Source organism: Alternaria novae-zelandiae (assembly GCF_023758075.1).
Source record: "Alternaria novae-zelandiae strain BMP 2774 chromosome Unknown scaffold_3, whole genome shotgun sequence".
Lineage (NCBI taxonomy): Eukaryota > Fungi > Ascomycota > Dothideomycetes > Pleosporales > Pleosporaceae > Alternaria > Alternaria novae-zelandiae.
The window spans coordinates 1,050,556-1,068,496 of record NW_026056963.1 but is presented as its reverse complement, the minus strand read 5'-3'; the positions used below and the strand labels follow the sequence as shown (position 1 = coordinate 1,068,496).

Here is a 17,941-nt window from a genome sequence, read left to right as displayed (position 1 = left end):
CTTGCTTCTCATCATGAGAACCGATTGCATTTCCTCAAAACTGCAATGCACTCCCCTATTCAGTCAACGCGCAAACTATCTATCCTTTCCACAACATCCATGCCATCCACACCTTTGATCAAATCTGCCGCCTTCTCTGCAACAGCATACACTAAGCTGACAATATTTCCTTGTACATGAGTTGGGAAGATACTAGCATCCACCACCCTTAGTCCCTCCACGCCGTGAACTTTCAATTCCGCATCTACAACACCGCCTTTCTCTTTTGGCAACATAGCACAAGTACCAACGGGATGATACTCTGTCACCGTACTATTCTGCACAAAGGTCTTCGCTTCTTCCAGTGTCTTGGGTACTGGGCCGGCGGTTTTAGACGTGATGAGGTTGCCATTGGGGTCTCGGCGGAGGACTGAGGCAAGCGGCTCTACGGATGTGAAGGAGATACAGTGAAGGAGCGCTCGGGCCATCATGTCGAGGTCGAGGGGATGAGAGAAGTACGCTGGGTCGATTGTAGGATACGCGGTAGGGTCAGAGCTGTTGATGTGTACACTACCGCGAGACAGAGAACGTGTACTGCATGCGCCAATGGTGCACCACATACCCTCTTCTACAGACGGAAACAGTCCGCTAGCCGACTCTGGGTTCTGCATCTGTGCGCCCGTAGGCAGCATTACGATTTGACAAACTGCTTCTTTAGGATCGAGGAGTTGGCGCCCATAGAGGGTGTCGCGACCTGCAGGGTCGGCATCGGGATGTCTACTGCGGAAGTCTTCAAGGAGAGATTGGATGTGCGACTCTGCGTTTGGAAAGTCGGGTTCGATCTTTGCAAGTGAGGCGAAGCCTGTCGTTGTAGGCGCTCCTGCAAATGGACCGGCTTTGTGGGTAATGTATGCTTCTAGGGCTTGCTGCATGACAGCTGGGTTCTGGACGAGAGCTTCGGCGGTTGGGTATTCATCTTTTACACCCTGGGGAAGGTCAGTGCATGGAAGTAACCAAAGCAATATATACACTTACCAGTACGAGACCAGTCGCTGTATGATCGGACAAGTTTTCCCCGACGCCAGGGAGATCAACGAGGACGTCAATTCCAGCCTTTCCAAGTACAGTAGATGACCCGATACCGGAGAGTTCTAGGATTTGGGGGGAGTTGACAACCCCGCCGCAGACTATGACCTCTCTGCTCGCCTTCATCGCGTGCGTAGTGCCATCAACTGTGAATTGAACACCGGTGGCCTTGACACTCTCCGCGGTCTTCTCAAGCTCGATTTTAGAGACCAGCGCATGAGTGATAAGAGTCATGTTTGACCTGTCCGCGTTGGGCTCGTAGTAATCTCTCGCAGCGTAGCTTCGTCTGTTGTGCTTGGGGTCGATAGTGTTGAGCTGATTGAAGCCGCCAATCGCTGAGCCGGTACGAGGATCCTTTGCGGGCGAGTATCCGGCGTTTACTACAGTCTTGGGCCACACGTCCTGGCCCCATGTAACGTCGGTTTCTGGGAAAGATATCTAGTTCGATTAGCAAGATCCATGAGTTGCCAATGACCACTGACATGGACTGGACCAGAGGTGCCGCGAAGTGATCTGTCGAGGTATTTGTCGTCCATGCCCTTTCCAAAGGTCTCTGATGCTGGGTGATATGTTTCAAACTTTTTGTAGTAGGCCTTCATATCGTCAAAGGACCAGCCTTTATTGCCGAGCTCTGCCCAGTTGTCCAGATCTTGCTTGGAAGCCATGCTGAACATATTGTAATTGATAGCTGAGCTGCCACCAAGGACTTTGCCTCGGGCCCAGCCGTGCACCCGGCCGACTGTGCCCTCCTGCCAGATTGTTAGATGAAGCCAATTCCAGCACATCATGTGCTTACCTGAGGGACAGTCTTGTAATCCCAATCATATTGTGGTTTGCCCCAGAGCTGAGTGAACATGTTTGGTGCATCGATCAAGAGGTCATTCAGTCCATTGCCGCCAGCTTCAAGGATAGCTACAGAAATGTTGGGGTCCTCTGTTAGACGAGCTGCAATGACCAAGCCCGCGGTGCCACCTCCAACAACGATGTAGTCTGCAAGTATCGAAGAGTTAGCAAAGAAATGTACTGATGAATATGTACGTACCATACGACTTGCTTGTCAATTCCTCGAGAGACATATTGGGTCAACAGTTGTAATATCTTGAATGATCAGAGAGTGCGCAAATTAGACCAGACTATATATGATTTCGTACTGCAGTGATAAAGTAGTGTTTCTCAAAGATCTGGAGTGCGAGGTCAAGGCTCCCAGCTGGGCGGGGCTGCGCACTACTGTGCCTTTGACCTGCAGGGCTGGCTTTTGGGCTGCCACGAGGCTTGTTCGAGAACCATGTCCGCAGAACCCCCAGACCATAGCCCCATACAGTTGCAATAGGCGAGAGTAGACCGATGGACCTCGTGCCAGCTCGCTCCAGGCATCCGGTCAGTACTCATTGGGCAAAGAGCAATACCAAACGGATGAACCGAGCAGTCCATTAGCTCTCGTGGTAGTTCTTCGAGGCGTCCGTGTGGGGATCTAGATTGGCGATGGGTTCACGCGGGGCAGTTCTTTGTCGGCCTACCCGTGAATGTAGCTGGGTAGGCATTCAGCATTCGGTAGCCGTGATCAGAGATATTCCCGCACCACATCACACATGTTACTAAAACTGTTGCCGGCGAGTTGAGCGTGTTTCAGTTCCGCACTAAAGTTCACCTTCCTCGATAAGTCGTGATGTTACGAGAAGGCGACGAGCTGACGCAGCAGAATCCACTTGGTACGCGGCTGAACAGCCCTATGTCAGCCCTTACCTGTGGCCAAGATGGCTAGGCTACTTGCATGCGGGGTAGCTTTACGAGCTTTTGTCAGGCCCCGGGCCATGTCTCGGCCTCGTGATAGCAGATGGCGACGCCAGGCATTAGCGGGACCTACTCATTGCCAACGCAGCAGCGAAACGGTCCCGCAGGCAAGGCGCCGCTCTTTTCATTCAAAATCTGCGCGGCGACCTCGACTAATGCAAAAAGATGTGCCGAAGGATGCTGATTTGGAGCTCTGTGTGTCGTCGACGGGTGCTGTGTCTAGAGCTACTTCGGATGGGACCTCGAGTAGGTTCAGACGGCCGTGGTAATTATCTAGACACCCGCAATCGACGGCTTTGGACAAGTTGCCCGATTCGGACCATGCCGCGGCTAGGTGCACAGACCCCCGGTCTGCGAATGCTCCACCAAAAAGTTTCTAGAGCTTGCAGCTTTCGACTTGCGACAACGAACTTCCGCAATCACGCCCGGCCATGCTCACCGAACAATTCGTCGCCGCCATATCGGCATCGACTAAGCCAAACACGGGCGTCACCAAAGATGCGGGTATCTTCGTCCACGAGTTCCAGCCGCTCGTCGCCCAAAGACAGGCCCTCAAGAAGAGCGCGGCTGCGCCAAATGGCATAGCTGTGAGCGCCTCGCATATCTTCGCTGCGCAGTCGGAGAAAGCGATTGTCCATGTCTACAGCAGAGAGAAGGGCAACCAGGAGGCCCTCGTGCCCTTCCCGGAGAGGATACACAGCATCGCACTCGCGGCGCAGGACAGCGTGCTCTTGCTGGGGACTGAGAGCGGGCGCATACTAGCCTGGGAGGTCAGTCATAACTTTGGAATGATACATGTAGTGTGCGACTTATCTAATACACATCTCAGGTCTGCTCAGGCCGTCTTGTCTCCACATCCACGTCCCATCTCCAGCCAGTCACGAGTATCGTGGTCGACCCGTCGTCCAACTTCTTCCTGTCAGGCTCCTCGGATGCCATGATTCATGTATGGGCGCTTCCCACGATACTGTCATTCTCTCCCGACGCCTCGCGTTCGCCCATGCAGACCCTCTCTACCCACCGCGGCCCCATATCGTCCATCGCTTGCGGGCACAGCTCGAGCACTGCCAACATCGCCGTGTCAATATCAGGGGACAAGTCTGCTATAGTATGGGACTACCACAATGGCCAAGCTCTGCGCACATATCTGCTGCCTGAGATACCGACTGCAGTCACTCTCGACCCTGCAGACCGCGCATTCTATGTGGCTTACGCTGACGGCAGCTTACAAACCATCGACTTCTACGATGACGTCCAGAAGACTACCTCAATAGACGTCCTTCGAGATAGTGCCTCGTCTCACCGGCCAATTCAGCCGCCGCCAAAGAGCCGGTTCAATGCAGAGTCGCAGAAGCTCGGCGGAGCCCTCTGTCTGAGCCTTAGCTGGGACGGCACAGCAATAATATCGGGCCACGCCAGCGGCAAGATAGCACTCTGGGATACTGCAAAGTCCAACTATCTTTCCACCCCTGCCAATCTTCCTGGTCCTGTCTCAAACCTTCGATTCCTCCCGCCGACTGGCTTTCCCAACGCACCGGAACCGACTTTCAAGATCCAGGCTATTGTCAAGCCGAAACAAGATGCAGGGCTGACGAGCAGCGTAAATGGCCTGATTCCGCCAAACTATACCTTGAACCTGCAGCTGACGGGTCGGCTGCGCAGCCCCCACGTTTCTGCCACTGAGAAGAGATCTGCGGGAAGAAGCGCCTTCGAGGAAGCTCTTACGCACTCCAGTTTCCCTGCCAGTATGCTGGAGGAGAGCTTAGCCGAGCTGGACTCCTGGGCTGCCCAGCCCAAGGGCGCTTCAGCCTCGACAGCCGACTTCATGGCGCTGGACGAAGGTAGTGCGACTACATCCGATTCCTCAGGCAAAGCTCAGCAGGCCGAAGTAAAGGAGTTGAAGAAGCAGCTTGCAAGTCTCCAACGCATCCAAAAAGTTACATTCTCCCAACTTTCAGAATTGCGCGACGAGAACGACTACTTCAAGGGCCAAGAAAAGAAGAGGGCTGAACGCACCAAAACACGAGCGAAGAGAAGAACGGGTGCTAACGGCGCAACTTGCAAGCAGACCAACGGGGATGTGGAGATGAACGACGGCACAGACGCCACTTCCGGGTCTGAATCGGATGATACCGATGCAGCTGACGAGTCCTGAGCACCGACGATAGCGGGGCTGCGTACAAGGCCACGATACCGACAAAGGTTCTTCGCGATAAGGCGGCTCCTGCGGCATAGAATGGAAGAGATGCTGCACATGCTTGCGCCCGCCGTCTTGGTATAACCGCAGCACTAGACTTCGATATGTAGTACGTTTACGCGGCTAGTGTCTTCATCGCCTAGCATGTACATCACGACATGGCAAGAGTGCGAAACACCACGTCGGAAAACCGTGGCATTGATATCCTTCGCCTACGTTTCCCAGCCGGTGAACTCCGAGACTGCTCATGTCAGACCCCCAAGACGAATATTCGTATTCACGGACTTGCTACTGTATCGCGAAAACCACAAAGACGCCCGGGTCAAAGTTCTTGAACACATAGCCAAGCCCTCTTCAAGCCGTCATCACACAGAGCGGGGTAGCCCGTGCAGGTTTCCTCTTCGCAATTGTGCTACTATTGACGAACATGATTGTACTGCGCAAGCACGACGCCGTGTCTTCAATGTCACGCTTGGATCAACGTCAGCTGCACCGCGGGACGAAAAGCCAAGTTCAGAGGCTGCGGCCGGTTTTCGATCACGCAGCTCTTCAACCCGTCCTGCTGTGCTACTGTTCGGCTTACGCCGCAGGTTCATGCTTCATTCCACGGACCTCTCTCTGTTAATGAGCAGCCTTTGGATGAAAGGTGGAGGCAATGTAGTTGGCTGCTGTAAGACACGACCCTGTCATCCGGCCGGCAATTGCAAAACTTCGCCTTTCGCTGTGCGTGAGCCGCAAGCTTCACTTTTCTCCCCAGGACGAAACAGAGCAAGAGTCAAAGCATGTCTCGAGCGGTGTGAGTATACTCGCATAATGTGCGACCTCGCGCGGGCCCTATACCAGCCGTCCCGCTATAGTGTGGAGCGTGGTTCCTGCTGCACACCTGACTCGCAGGGGCCAAAACCAAGCGACTATCGAACTACTACCCACCCTCCCACCGATCCTGCGAACAGCCGTTCCAAGATGCCGCCAACGCAATCCTGTTTGTTTCAACGAACACACACACACCTTTTGCCCCGGTGGTGGGGAAAGGCGTACAGAAAAGACGGTGAACGAATAGCGTTTCGTGCTGCCCATATGCTCGCTGCCCCTGTACTGTAAAATGCCGTACACCACACGCACACACACACAGAGATACAATAGAACAAGTTCAATATTACATAAACCCCTGCCTCAACTACTCGCTTCATTCAGCGAACCGCGTATCTTGCATTGAACCCCCGCCACTCGCTTCCGAGATCGTAAACATGACTCTTTTCTGCACCCTTTTGTTAGCTTCACTCACGCATCATCCTTCCTCAGATTCCGCACTCCCTAGGCAGATTCTCTCTCTGCCTTGCTTTCCCCATCTCCCCGAAAAAGCAAAACTGTACTTGTATGAGTAATCAACGTCACACACACACCACACACAAGCTCTTATACCAGGCTAGTCGCGTATGGGGCAACGCGCGTTGCGCAATCCCTGCGAGCACATGCATAATGGTTCGATCTTGCTGCGGTGGGCGGACGGAGACGGGCGTTTAGACCGTTTATAACATGCAAAGAATCAGAGTATTGCAGAGTGACAGGGCAGGGCGTGATCGTCCGATGAATGGGGGAGAAGGAGAAAAGGGAGTGGAGATTTTTTTTTAACCGCCGATCTTATGCGTTGCCGAGGTGTGAGAGATGTAACGTGGGGGCTGGATCTGTTGGGAATAATGATTCGGTATATTGACTTGGGAATGGGGAATGGTTTGAGATTGTTCGCCGACGACTGGGTCGAGGTTGCAAAGGGCCAGACTTTCGGGATACACTATAGTGTGATGAGGTTGCATAGGCTTGGATTTTTCTCCTGCTCTGCAATTGCTTCTGCGGCACGCAGGGTGGGCTTCCTTGTTCAGGGTCCATGTCATAGTGGAGTCACATATACGTCACGTCGTCATCTTCGGTGAGTGGGATACCTGGGTTTATATTGGTTTGTTTTTAACGGTCCTCCTTGTCCATTGTAATGCCATCGGCGACAAGACCGCCTGCAAAGTGATAGAGATACCTTGTCCTCGGTCATGGCTATTGTGTGTAGCTTCTGGGACATGGATCCTTGCAGCCTGGGCATGCCATGTCCTGATCGGACGCAGGCCGAGGTACATCTTGAAGATGTAGGATTCTCAACGAAGGTATTCGTGGGGGCTCGCAACAGTTCGTTCGGACCAAGGGACTGAAGAGCAGACGCAGACGGGTTCTGTGCCGCAATCATGGGTTTTCCAGCGTAGTGGGGCGCGGCAATCATAGTCATGGAAAGACCGTGCATACCGAATAGTGTTTGTATTAAACTGAGAGAAGGTGTATGGTTAAAATATGTCGAAGGTGATGAGTGATCGCTAATAATGCCATGGGAGAAGAGAACAGACAGAAACCAATAAAGATGTTCAACTCTAAAGTCGATCACCCTGAGGCAGATAGTCTTTGGTATTCGTCACGGTCGTAGATCCTTGCGGGTTTGGCTTGTAAGGAAGAAAGAAGGTACAGTACTCCGCCCTCGCTTGATGGAAATAGGTCGTGGATGGATGCTAGATTGGAAGCATCTGCGGGTGGCCAAATAGCCCGAACTTAGGCACTGTGAGTACCGTCGCTTTTGCATGTGTAGAGGTGATTGGGCGATATTCCGAAAGAGGTTAAATATGGTATCGGTCGTCATTCGTCGTAAGTGTGTTGAGGCCGTGGAAGTATGATGCAGGATGCCGAGAAAGTAGAGCAAGCTCGATGAACGCCACGCTAGTAGTCGCTAAGATATCGGGGAAAGGGCCACCAGTGAAGCGCGGGGTCGAGTTCGGGCATAGAAAAGTGTTCAAGATGAGTGTGACTTGTGGCGGCCTTTGTTCCCTATGGAGTACTCGCCGTCCGGACACCACTGCTCGGGTTCAAAGTCGGGATTCATGAAATGCGCAGTGTTGAAGTGAGAACTCGTATATGTCAGTTTAGGTCAACAGGCATTATCGGGCCGATACTCACTTGCGAAAGATGGACGTTTGAAACGGCTGGACTTGCATCGAAGAGCCAAAACCTGGTTCCAACTCGTACATTGAAGGCCGGAAAGGACCGCCTCTCTCAACACCCATGGGAGCTGCTCGGTCGATGCTCACGGGTGGCGGTGGGGGGTGTATGGGGAGTGTCACAGGAGGTTGGTCGAGATGTATGCTGTGATGACTCGGCGGGTTGTACTGGCTTGCGTTGCTAGAATGGAGTGGTGTAACAAAGTCCAAGTGGGAAGTGCTAACCGGCGTTACAGGCGTCGGTGTCGGGGCGTATGGCTGGACAGGCGTAACCTGAGGATGAGAAGTGGGACTGGGGCTGAAGTCGTACGAAAGTGAAGGCCATCGCTGGCCTAGACCGACACCAGAGGGGTACATTCCCGGGATCATGTTCATGACGTCGCCGACGTTGGTAGCGGTCGGTATGAATTCGTCAGTGTAGTTGGCTAGGGCAACATGAAGTGGTTGCTGTTGGGGAACAGGCTGGTGCTGGACTTGTGGTATGTCTCCAGCTTTGTATAGGATGTCGTAGTGGCCACTGGGGAGAATTAGTAGGCGAAAGATAGTGCCATGCACGGTGTGTACTTACGGCCTATAAAGCAGTCGTAACATGGGCGCACCGGGGATGGGGCGATGATGGGCGTCTGTCGGTTCTGAGTAGAAGCTGCGGTTGATCTCTTCGCCTGGTGAGCGGTCCAGATACCATACTTCGAGACCAAACCCAGCAGGCTTGATCAGCGCTTCGGCAAGGGCGGCAATGCCAACGTTGTCGGCTTCACACTGAGTGGGTTCGATGAAGTTGGAGCAGTATGTTTTGACGTCGCCGTTGTCTACAAAGTGCATAAAATCATCTGCGTGCGTCTGCACCCATGCACTGGCTAGGAGCTGGAGGGGGAGTTAGCAATTCGAATAATGAAAGATGTGGAATGCAAACCTTGACGTAGGTGATGATTGCCATAGACTCGCCCGGGTCGTTGAAAGTACGCAGGAGAATGCTATCGGCTTGGCCATTCATGGCGCGCAGCGATTCGGCAAGCCTGGTCATGAGCTCGAACGCCTCTTCGGCAAAGTCAATCCAGATATCGCGCGAGTAGCCGATATTTGAGAGCAAGTTGCCCAGCGAGTTGAGGCGGCCTTTTTCATGGTCCAGTTTGCTCACGTCGCCCACATGCAGCAAGGCCTCAAAGTAGGTGAAGGCGATTGCTGTTCTTGTTAGCACGGGCAAGCAACACTAGGAAAGCGATGGGCACTCACCCCGCCATCCACAATGACCATCGCCACGGCAGGTGCGGAAGTAGGCGTATTTGGCGGGCAACGCAGCGGTCTTGACTTGGAAGACGGGATCTGCGGTGGCATACTGCGTCGTGATGGCAGCGCTGCTTTGGCGTTCGCCCACCAGTGGGCCCTTGGGCGGTCAGCGCGCTTGGGCGAATATTGTCGCAGTTCAACTCACAGTGGCTTCGGGCTCGTACTCGCTCGACAGCTTCTGCAGGTGGGCATAGTCGTCGTCGGAGGGATACGCGGCCATGTTGAGGTGGGGGTTGCGATGCTGGTGGCCTGGGTGATGGTGGCCAGTGTGATGATTATAGCTCCCGGGAGCAAGGACCGGCGCGCGGATAGCAAACGCTAGGCCGCCTTGGTAGTGGTTCTGAGCCGGAACTCCATAGTGGCCCTGGTGTAGGTGTGCATGCGGGTGATGCTGGCTGTGAGGGTGGTAGCCCGTCAACACCGACTGTCTGCTCATCTCGTCCTGCTATTATGCGTGTTTTGGCGTGTGTGTGCGATTGTGTGTAGATTGCCGGCACCGTCCGTTCCCCGCTGTGTGCGCTCCGTTGGCTCCTGGATGGCCGTGGGCGTGACTGGCCTCAGTGGCTAGTAATTGGATGGAAGGATTCCACGACAGATCCGGCAATGCGCAAACGATCTCAGCAACAATTCGCCGGCGAGCTGCTGGCGAGGGCAGCAGCGTCTTTAGTAGGTGCAGAGGCCGGCGGCGGAGGGCTGGAGGCTGTGGTCGTTGCTGTGATACTCACGGGCGTCCAGGGGCACACGCCAATATATGGGAGAGACAGGAGGGGATCTTCGCGCGTGCCAGTGCAATTGAAGCTGCCAGGCACCAAAACAGTCTGCAACACTCTGGTCCAGCCGCTCTGAAACGGCCAATTTCAGTTGCACCGGATACCTGCGAGGGGAGACATGGCAGGGCGCGAGGGTGTACAAGAGGAATGCCACTCCACATAATCAGCGCCAGGGAGCATCGCGCAAAAGCAAGCACTATGAGATGCTCGACAGAGGCCTGCTACATGCTCCAAGACGACCCGGCTAGGCTTGCCCACCAACACCGGGGTGTGATATCGATTTCCGCTCCCACTAGTCTTCATGGGTTAGCATCTGGAGATTGAAGTGCACTCTTGATGCTCCGTCACATCAAACATGGAATCGCCGAGCAAAGAGCCGCGGAAGAATCAGAGTCACGAGACAGTGGGCATGACGACATGGGACCTCTCGCCAGGCGTAGCAAGCCCTCGAGCAGCGCCGCCAACCGGAACAATTGCAAGCCCAGGGCTGGCGTTGCATGCGTCGACGAGCAGAGGCTGTATCACGTCGTCGAGTGCACTCAACACAGCAGCATCGAGGCACCCATGGCGTCGAGCAACATGCCAAGACGACCCTCTGGCGTATTGTTGCAGTGGCCGCCTGCATGGCATGATTCGCTCTGCCGCTCCGTGGCTGGTGGCGCTTCTGCGACAGAAAAAACAAGTGCCCGCACACCCGAGATAAACTCTTGTCAAGTTACCGATCCCACGCCGCGTGCGAGTCAGGGCAGACACGGCGTGGGCGCTCCCATTAGCTGAGAGGCTCGCTTGCAACCCCCTCCTCGTCTGTGCCCGCTTCCCCGGCGCGCAGTGCCATGGCTGGGAAACCCGCCTGTGATGCGTATGTGTACGAGTGCAGTGAAGCTTCAGATCACCATGCGTCACATCGATAGTCGATTCACGGCTCATAGGCATCGAGATGGCGAGGCGTTAGTTGGCGGCAGGCTACCGCCATGACCGCGCGATCGGGACCTTGGCTGATGGCCGTGAGAAAACGAGGCCATGTTACATACAGACGACTTCGCACCGCTGCTGACCTGTGGGTAATTGCACTCGATTGCGTGACCGAACATGTCCGTTGCCCGCCTACTATGTTGAGTCGCGTACCGCTCATGTGCACGGGAACTCTTGCCCGGTGCTACCCGACGAACCAACCCACATCTTCCTCTTGAGCAACCTGACCGCATGTCTCAATTATTTCAGGTCAGAAACGCCTCGGTGACGGTACTGTGCAACTCCCACTCTCCGTGCCCTGCCCGGAAACCCAGTTACAGGTCGTCTTGTGGACCGCGCGCGACCGATGCTGCAAGTCATCCTTTGCTCACTACCCCCGGGAGGCGTCCTGGACCCTTGCCTTTGCCTCGACCAGACTTGCCCCCCATCGAGCTTGAGTTCCAGCCGCTCATGCCTTGGGGCCCGCCACCACCAGGCGTGAACTGCGAACCGCTCTCGTCCGACTTGAAACCTTCGCCCTCGTTCAGCACCGTCTGCCATAAGGCTCCGATGGCGCTGCTCCACTCCTTCATCGCTTGCACCCTGTCCATGTCTGTGCTACTCTCAATCTCCACCGTTCCGTTCTGTTGGTTGATCTTGCCGCGCAACCGCTTGTCAACAATCAAGAAGCCTACGATTTCCTGCACTTCGGCAAGTGAGATCTTGAGCTGCTTCGAGATAAAGGCTAGTGTGAAGCGGGTGTAGGGTGCGACAAGCTTGACGACCGCCTTGGTGCGCACATTACGCGTAACTTCGTCAATGTTCTCGGCGATGAACGGATCTTGCAGCAAATCCTGGTTGTTCTGCAGGATCTTCTCGTAGCCGTGAATGTCTTCTAGCTGATAGGCGTTGACTAGATCCGTCATAGTGGAGATGCGCGGGTCATTCTGGTAGGGCTTGGTCTCCTGCGAATCAAACGGATTGATGTCTGAACCCGATAGCATGGTCGCGAGAACCAGGTACTTCAAGACCTGTATTCGTTGAAGCGATCCAGCCTCATCGTAGTTTTTGAAACTCTCAAAGAAGTCACTCTGCGCGCCTTTCCAGTTCTCTGCAATCCGTTAGTACCGAACCGGTATCTAGGGCACGGGCTACTTGCCTTCGCTCATGTGCATCTTGCCACCACATTCACGGATGATGCCCATAATCTTGGGATGCGGAACTGCGGACTTGACCTTGAGCGCTCGCTGGTATAGTGCCTGTCTTAATGTTAGAGATAATGCAGGTTAATCTCAATGCAGATGGGCCTTACCTTTAGCCGCTTGTTGTTCCTGGTCTCGGCATACATGAGAATTTCCAACGAGTAGACTTCCAATGAATATGTGCCTTTGCTCGGGTCATCTGTTCCATCCTCCCTCTGACAGGCCTTGTGTAACTCCCGGAGCTTCTCCGTAAGCTGACGGTAGTCTTTCCTATCCAACCACAGCCTCGCCAGCTTAATGTTTGTCTTTAGCCAGAGCCGCTCGTTGTTGGTGCTCTGGAAGATGTCGAGGGTCAGGGCGTAAAAGTTCTCCATGCAGCGATATGCGTCGGCGTCTTCTGCGGCCTTTTCTATAAAGTCGAGCATGTTGTTGATGGACTTTTCGGAGTAGTTACGCGTGACGGCCGACTTGACGTATGTAAGAAGCTCCTTGTAGTGCTCGACAGCCTGTACGTGTCAGCTAGAGGTCTTGCTCGGGATGGCAGTATCTACCTTGTCGTAGCGGGCAAGCTTGAACTCGAGCTTGATTGCCTGCTTCAGCCCTTTGAAGCCCCTATGCGTTCGTCAGCATACAATCCTTCCCCCAAATCTGCGTATTTCCTACCAGTCCGACTTCTCTTCTTCTAGCGCGGGCATCCCCAGGAATTCGTCTATGGCTGCCTCGGGGTCGTCGGCCTTTAGCTGCTTCGCATTGTAGTATTTGTTCTCGATGTCGACGTCGCCGCTCTGCTCGTCATCGTCGTCCTCGTACTCGAAGTCGTACCTACAGCTTGTCAGAAGAGGTATTGCCTGCATGTCATGGCGACTTACTCCTCCTCGCCGGAGTCTTGCATGAAGTCGTCATCGTCAGACATGGTTGTGGCGTGGGTGATGGTTTAGTTGGACCGCAGTCGTATTCTCAAGTTGGAGTGATACGCGTGCGTTGTGCTATTAATTCGGTGGATAGAGGTGTTTGCGGTGTGGAGTTGTCTGGAGCTCTCGCGACTTGTTTGCCTACGTGAGGCGGCGGTAGGTGCCTGCGGAAGAGCCCCACTTTCGCGGGGCTAAGCTCCCAGACGCAGCCAGCTGCAGTATCCTTGCCATGCATCGCAACATTCACTCCATTCTCTCTGAAGGAATCTATCAGGCGGTCTTGAGGCTGCGCGTTCGCAATCCCTATCAACATTGCACGAGTACGTCATTACAATTTGTGCCTGCGATCAATTTGGTTCCTACAGCAATCGGCTCCAGCTCCAAGCCATTTCCCGGCTCCTCCATCTCATCTCCCGGCGCACTGACGCAATGATGAATCTAACACTCCGACGTTTGAGTAAATCTCCGGTTGTGAACATGAACAGTTATGAAGCCTCAAAGTCGCACAGAGTCTGGACGAGGCTGTGCAATATTCGAGCATAGTGGCGTGCAGTAGGCCTGGGACTGAGGCATTAGACAGCATATGCTAAGTTCGCGACCTTCTTTTTTCGGTCCGGCTTCCAGCTGTGGAGAAGGCTCAGACCCCGGGCATTCTTATCCCAGAATCCCAGATCCCTTCTCAACCACTCGCCGTCACTAGCAGATCCCTTAACTCGGTTCACGGTCCTGGCCGTCATGTTAGTCTCATCGATCAATTCTTCCTTGCTGCCTGTGCACCGAGGTTCTGTCGCTGGCACTTGCTCGCGGCCGTTTCCCCAGGAACACTAACAAGTTTGACAGCTCTCTAAGATGACTTTGGGCGAATAATTGTTTGGCTCAGCCGGCAAACACATCGCCCCGCGTCCGTGGTGCTTGCTAAATGGATAGCGTCAAAGCCGTGGAGTGGTCGCGGAGGTGAGCAGTGCCAATCGACCTTTCGGGCTTAGTCTTAGCGACGTGTGGATCTTCAACTCCATCCATCCATCGCTTGCATCTCCAGCCCAGCATCTGGATCCCCCCCGGCTTCCCTCTTACCTCACACATCCTTATCATCATCCGTTACCAGTCTCCAGTGCGACTCTCGCTCTCGTCCTCACCACATCCGCTGCCACGACCGCGACCGTCGTCCTTTGTTGCACCAACGCGCGCGCGCCTCTCGTCCCTGACCCGACGACACGACCCGATCGCCGACTCTCCTTCCGACCTTCACGATGCCCATGTGCGGTGGAACAAAGTCTGTGCAGCGCAAGCTGGTGCTTCTGTACGTCTGCTATATGCGGGGATGCCTCTTTGTTTGGGCGACCGAGGCGTGATGCGACAGAACAAGCTAACGTACTTCCAGCGGTGACGGTGCATGCGGCAAGACCTCATTACTTAATGTCTTCACAAGAGGGTATGTAACATCGCTATCCTGCCATCTCCGCAGTTTGCTGACTTTGTGGTAGCTACTTTCCAACAGTATAGTGAGTATTGTACCTGGTATTGAGATACGAATGAGGCTAATGAAGCCCTCTCAGCGAGCCCACAGTATTCGGTAAGGGCGCGCCTCACACTATCTATTCGTGTCGCTAACAATTACTACAGAGAACTATGTACACGGTTTGTGCGCCTATCTGCAAGTTCTACAAACACGATTGACACGGTGCGACAGACATCTACATCGACAACACACACGTTGAGCTCAGCTTATGGGACACCGCCGGGCAAGAGGAATTTGATAGGCTACGATCATTGAGCTACGATGACACGCACGCGATCATGCTCTGCTTTTCGGTACGCTCATCCGACATTATGCTGTTCAACTCGCAACTCACACGGCACAGGTCGACTCACCGGACTCGCTCGAGAACGTAGAAACGAAATGGGTCGGCGAAATAGCAGAGAACTGCCCCGGCGTTAAGCTCGTTCTAGTGGCACTCAAGTGTGACCTGCGGAAGAAGGAGGACGACGACGCCGACGACCAGCAACCTGAGAAGCCATGCATCGACTACAACGAGGGTCTGCGCGTAGCGGAGAAGATCAAGGCACTGCGGTACCTGGGTAAGCTAAGCCACGTCTCGGAACCATGGCAGATGTCTAACGGGTGTAGAATGTTCCGCTATGAAGAATAGAGGTGTGAACGAAGCGTTTACTGAAGCCGCCCGCGTCGCTCTGCAAGTCAAGACCAGCAAAGACAAGAGCGGCGGTTGCACAATCCTCTAGACCAACACAACACTCCCGCCATTGATTCCGACCGCATTCCACCTCAGACTACTCGGCCAAATCGAACGCTACTTCATCTCTGGATAGACGCGCACCATCCCACACTTCTCGTGATCGCACCACCGCCTTCATATTCGCATCGTTAACATCCTTCGTATCTTCATCCATTGCTAGTTCTATGCTTCTCAGGAAAAGGTGGCAAACTGTTTGGTGCTGGTCCAAGTCCGGTTGGATAGGACGCATACTCAGGACGCGCATTGGCGAGTAGTGCTCCCTGCATAAACCTTCCCCTCGATCCCTTTTATACGCTTCAACGCTTTTATACTTTTATTGTACATGTTTGCTCCAGTCCAGCTTCGGCGCTGACTTTCTTCACTTCTTTCTTTGGTTTGGCGGGGTCTACGTGCGTTTACGCTCCCGGTAGCGAGAGCTTTTCGAATAGATGAGCCGAGTTAACTGCACTTTCAGGGCGAGTTGGATGTCACTTTGGATAGAACACAATCATCAGCTCACGCTCTTCACATCATGCTATTGTGGAACCTAAGTGATGCTGTGCCCGTTGAAAGATGTACTCCCTTTATCGAATCTCAAGTTTCTAAGAAGCCATAACATCGCCCTCCTCCGCCGGAATTTCCGCCACCTTCTTAACCACCTTCGCTGGCTGTCCCATGACGACACAGAAATCCGGAACATCCTTTGCCACCACGCTCATAGCCCCTACTGTGACTCCCCTGCCAATCGTAACTCCAGGTAGGATAACCACATTCCCCCCAATCCAGCAGTCATCACCAATCACAACCGGCTTTCCATACTCGATATTGTCCCGTCGCGACTGCACCTCGATCTCATGCGTCGCGGCAAAAATCGACACATTAGGCCCGAACATGCACCGGTTCCCTATGGTAACAAGCGAGCAATCCAGAATAGTCAGGTTGAAGTTTGCGTAGAAACGTTTGCCTAGGGAAATGTTGCAGCCGTAGTCGATGTTGAAAGGGGGCTCAATGAAGATCTCATCGTCAGCCACATGGCCGATGATCTGTTTGAGCATCTTCAGGCGTTCTGCGGCGAGTATGTCGAAACCCTTGCTTTCGTCGGTTGTGGCGGGGTCGGGGAACCATGTGTTGTATTTGTGGGCGAAAGCGCGGGCTTTGAAGCGGGCGGCGTTTAGGGACGGGGTGAAGGCGTTGTAGCTGGGGTTGTGTCAGCATCCTACGGTATGAAAACATTTGCCTGCAGTCTACATGAAGATAATGCTAGATAGAGGAACATCTGGCGTTGATGTAGGCTTCACGGTATCTGGGTTTCCCTTTCAATAGTGTGTATGTTCATTTCTGGAAGAGAAGGCAGTGAGGTAGTTTGAATTCATCGCGGACAGTAGAATATGTATACATACAGCATACCCGAGATCATCTTCTCGTACTCCTCATCCCAGGGCACATGGTTGAGCTTCTTCGCCTTCTCTATCTCTTGCGTGTTCTTCTGCTGTGCAGCCATATTTAGACACAAATCGCGGGTGAGTTGGATGAATTGTTTATTCTTTCACTCTTTGTTGTTTCCTCCTCGTACTTATATGCAGTTGCAGTCTATACGATGTACGACGAGCTTGGAAATGACGCTAAGTGGGGTAAAAGGGAAGTCACCCCAGATGCAATGGGGCAATACCTCGCACTTTACCGCTCAGTCGAGTTCAGCTAGACCAAATGACCACACAGAGAGTCTGCGATTGCTGTTCTCACATCCCCGGTCAAGGCAGAGTGCTCCACAGATTCGGCGGCACGACTTCTGACCAGTCAGAGCTCTCCCGAACTTTTGCCTTGGGAAGCTCACTCGTGTCGTGTGCTTGGATGCATCATACCTGCGAATCGGCCCGATTGGGACATGTTCGTTTACTTCTAGTTTTGGAGATGCACTTTGCTGTGCAATCAGAGGTGAAGCAATGAGTGTGGTGTAGCTGCATGCAGTCCAGTTGCAACTGTTCACTTCATTTCAACGTTGTAAACTGAAAAGGTCCCGAACAAAGGGCTTGTCAGCAATTAGCTGCTTCACTATACTTAAGGACGAGCGGCCAAGAGTACACGGGTGGCTTGAATATGTGTCGCAGTTTGCAGCATACATAGTATTGATCTTAACAAGTAGATAGCCTCGATGGCAATGTATACACCTACTCTTATATACTCTTTGTATGAAGCATCACGAAATGTAGCCACCCCTAGTGGCGGTCTGCTCATGTTTAGTTCACGTGGGCATCTTGCCGCTCTGGAGCGAGCTTTCGTCATAGACTGGACAACACGCAGCACAACAACACAAACGTTCCGTATTGCAGTCAAAGAACAACAGCGTTAGGAAAAAGACTAGAATGTTGCAAAGCATTGTGAAACTATGTTGATCCGGGGAAGAGATCCTGTGGAATTCGCAGCACGGGCCGCCAAGATCCACTAGCGCAGCTCGCTTGGTGCACAATGGTCGATTTTGTCAACCAGCAACCCCCCCTTCTACT

The 17,941-nt window shown here is 53.6% G+C and overlaps 6 protein-coding genes across 6 annotated transcripts; 2 read left to right on the top strand and 4 right to left on the bottom strand.

Moving 5' to 3' along the window:
* Positions 1–59: 59 nt before the first annotated feature.
* J4E88_002329 (uncharacterized protein) lies at positions 60–2,141 on the bottom strand (the record flags this gene model as incomplete). The annotated part of the gene is made up of 5 exons (XM_049395994.1): positions 60–965; positions 1,015–1,503; positions 1,548–1,814; positions 1,862–2,055; positions 2,108–2,141. The coding sequence occupies 5 exons, from the start codon at positions 2,139–2,141 to the stop codon at positions 60–62; spliced, it is 1,890 nt and encodes a 629-aa protein (XP_049258398.1).
* Positions 2,142–3,287: 1,146 nt separating this feature from the next.
* J4E88_002328 (uncharacterized protein) lies at positions 3,288–5,011 on the top strand (the record flags this gene model as incomplete). The annotated part of the gene is made up of 2 exons (XM_049395993.1): positions 3,288–3,626; positions 3,686–5,011. 2 exons carry the CDS (start codon positions 3,288–3,290, stop codon positions 5,009–5,011), a joined length of 1,665 nt encoding a protein of 554 aa, XP_049258397.1.
* A 2,866-nt stretch (positions 5,012–7,877) lies between these two features.
* J4E88_002327 (uncharacterized protein) lies at positions 7,878–9,589 on the bottom strand (the record flags this gene model as incomplete). Its single annotated transcript, XM_049395992.1, has 6 exons — positions 7,878–7,992; positions 8,042–8,599; positions 8,651–8,946; positions 8,996–9,264; positions 9,316–9,466; positions 9,515–9,589. The coding sequence occupies 6 exons, from the start codon at positions 9,587–9,589 to the stop codon at positions 7,878–7,880; spliced, it is 1,464 nt and encodes a 487-aa protein (XP_049258396.1).
* Positions 9,590–11,467: 1,878 nt separating this feature from the next.
* Positions 11,468–13,205, bottom strand: J4E88_002326 (uncharacterized protein; the record flags this gene model as incomplete). Its single annotated transcript, XM_049395991.1, has 6 exons — positions 11,468–12,201; positions 12,250–12,349; positions 12,403–12,798; positions 12,844–12,904; positions 12,956–13,114; positions 13,162–13,205. 6 exons carry the CDS (start codon positions 13,203–13,205, stop codon positions 11,468–11,470), a joined length of 1,494 nt encoding a protein of 497 aa, XP_049258395.1.
* Positions 13,206–14,453: 1,248 nt separating this feature from the next.
* Positions 14,454–15,444, top strand: J4E88_002325 (uncharacterized protein; the record flags this gene model as incomplete). The annotated part of the gene is made up of 8 exons (XM_049395990.1): positions 14,454–14,503; positions 14,585–14,635; positions 14,688–14,705; positions 14,760–14,776; positions 14,827–14,841; positions 14,894–15,015; positions 15,066–15,282; positions 15,332–15,444. The coding sequence occupies 8 exons, from the start codon at positions 14,454–14,456 to the stop codon at positions 15,442–15,444; spliced, it is 603 nt and encodes a 200-aa protein (XP_049258394.1).
* A 595-nt stretch (positions 15,445–16,039) lies between these two features.
* J4E88_002324 (uncharacterized protein) lies at positions 16,040–16,938 on the bottom strand (the record flags this gene model as incomplete). Its single annotated transcript, XM_049395989.1, has 2 exons — positions 16,040–16,634; positions 16,838–16,938. The coding sequence occupies 2 exons, from the start codon at positions 16,936–16,938 to the stop codon at positions 16,040–16,042; spliced, it is 696 nt and encodes a 231-aa protein (XP_049258393.1).
* Between the last annotated feature and the right edge of the window lie 1,003 nt (positions 16,939–17,941).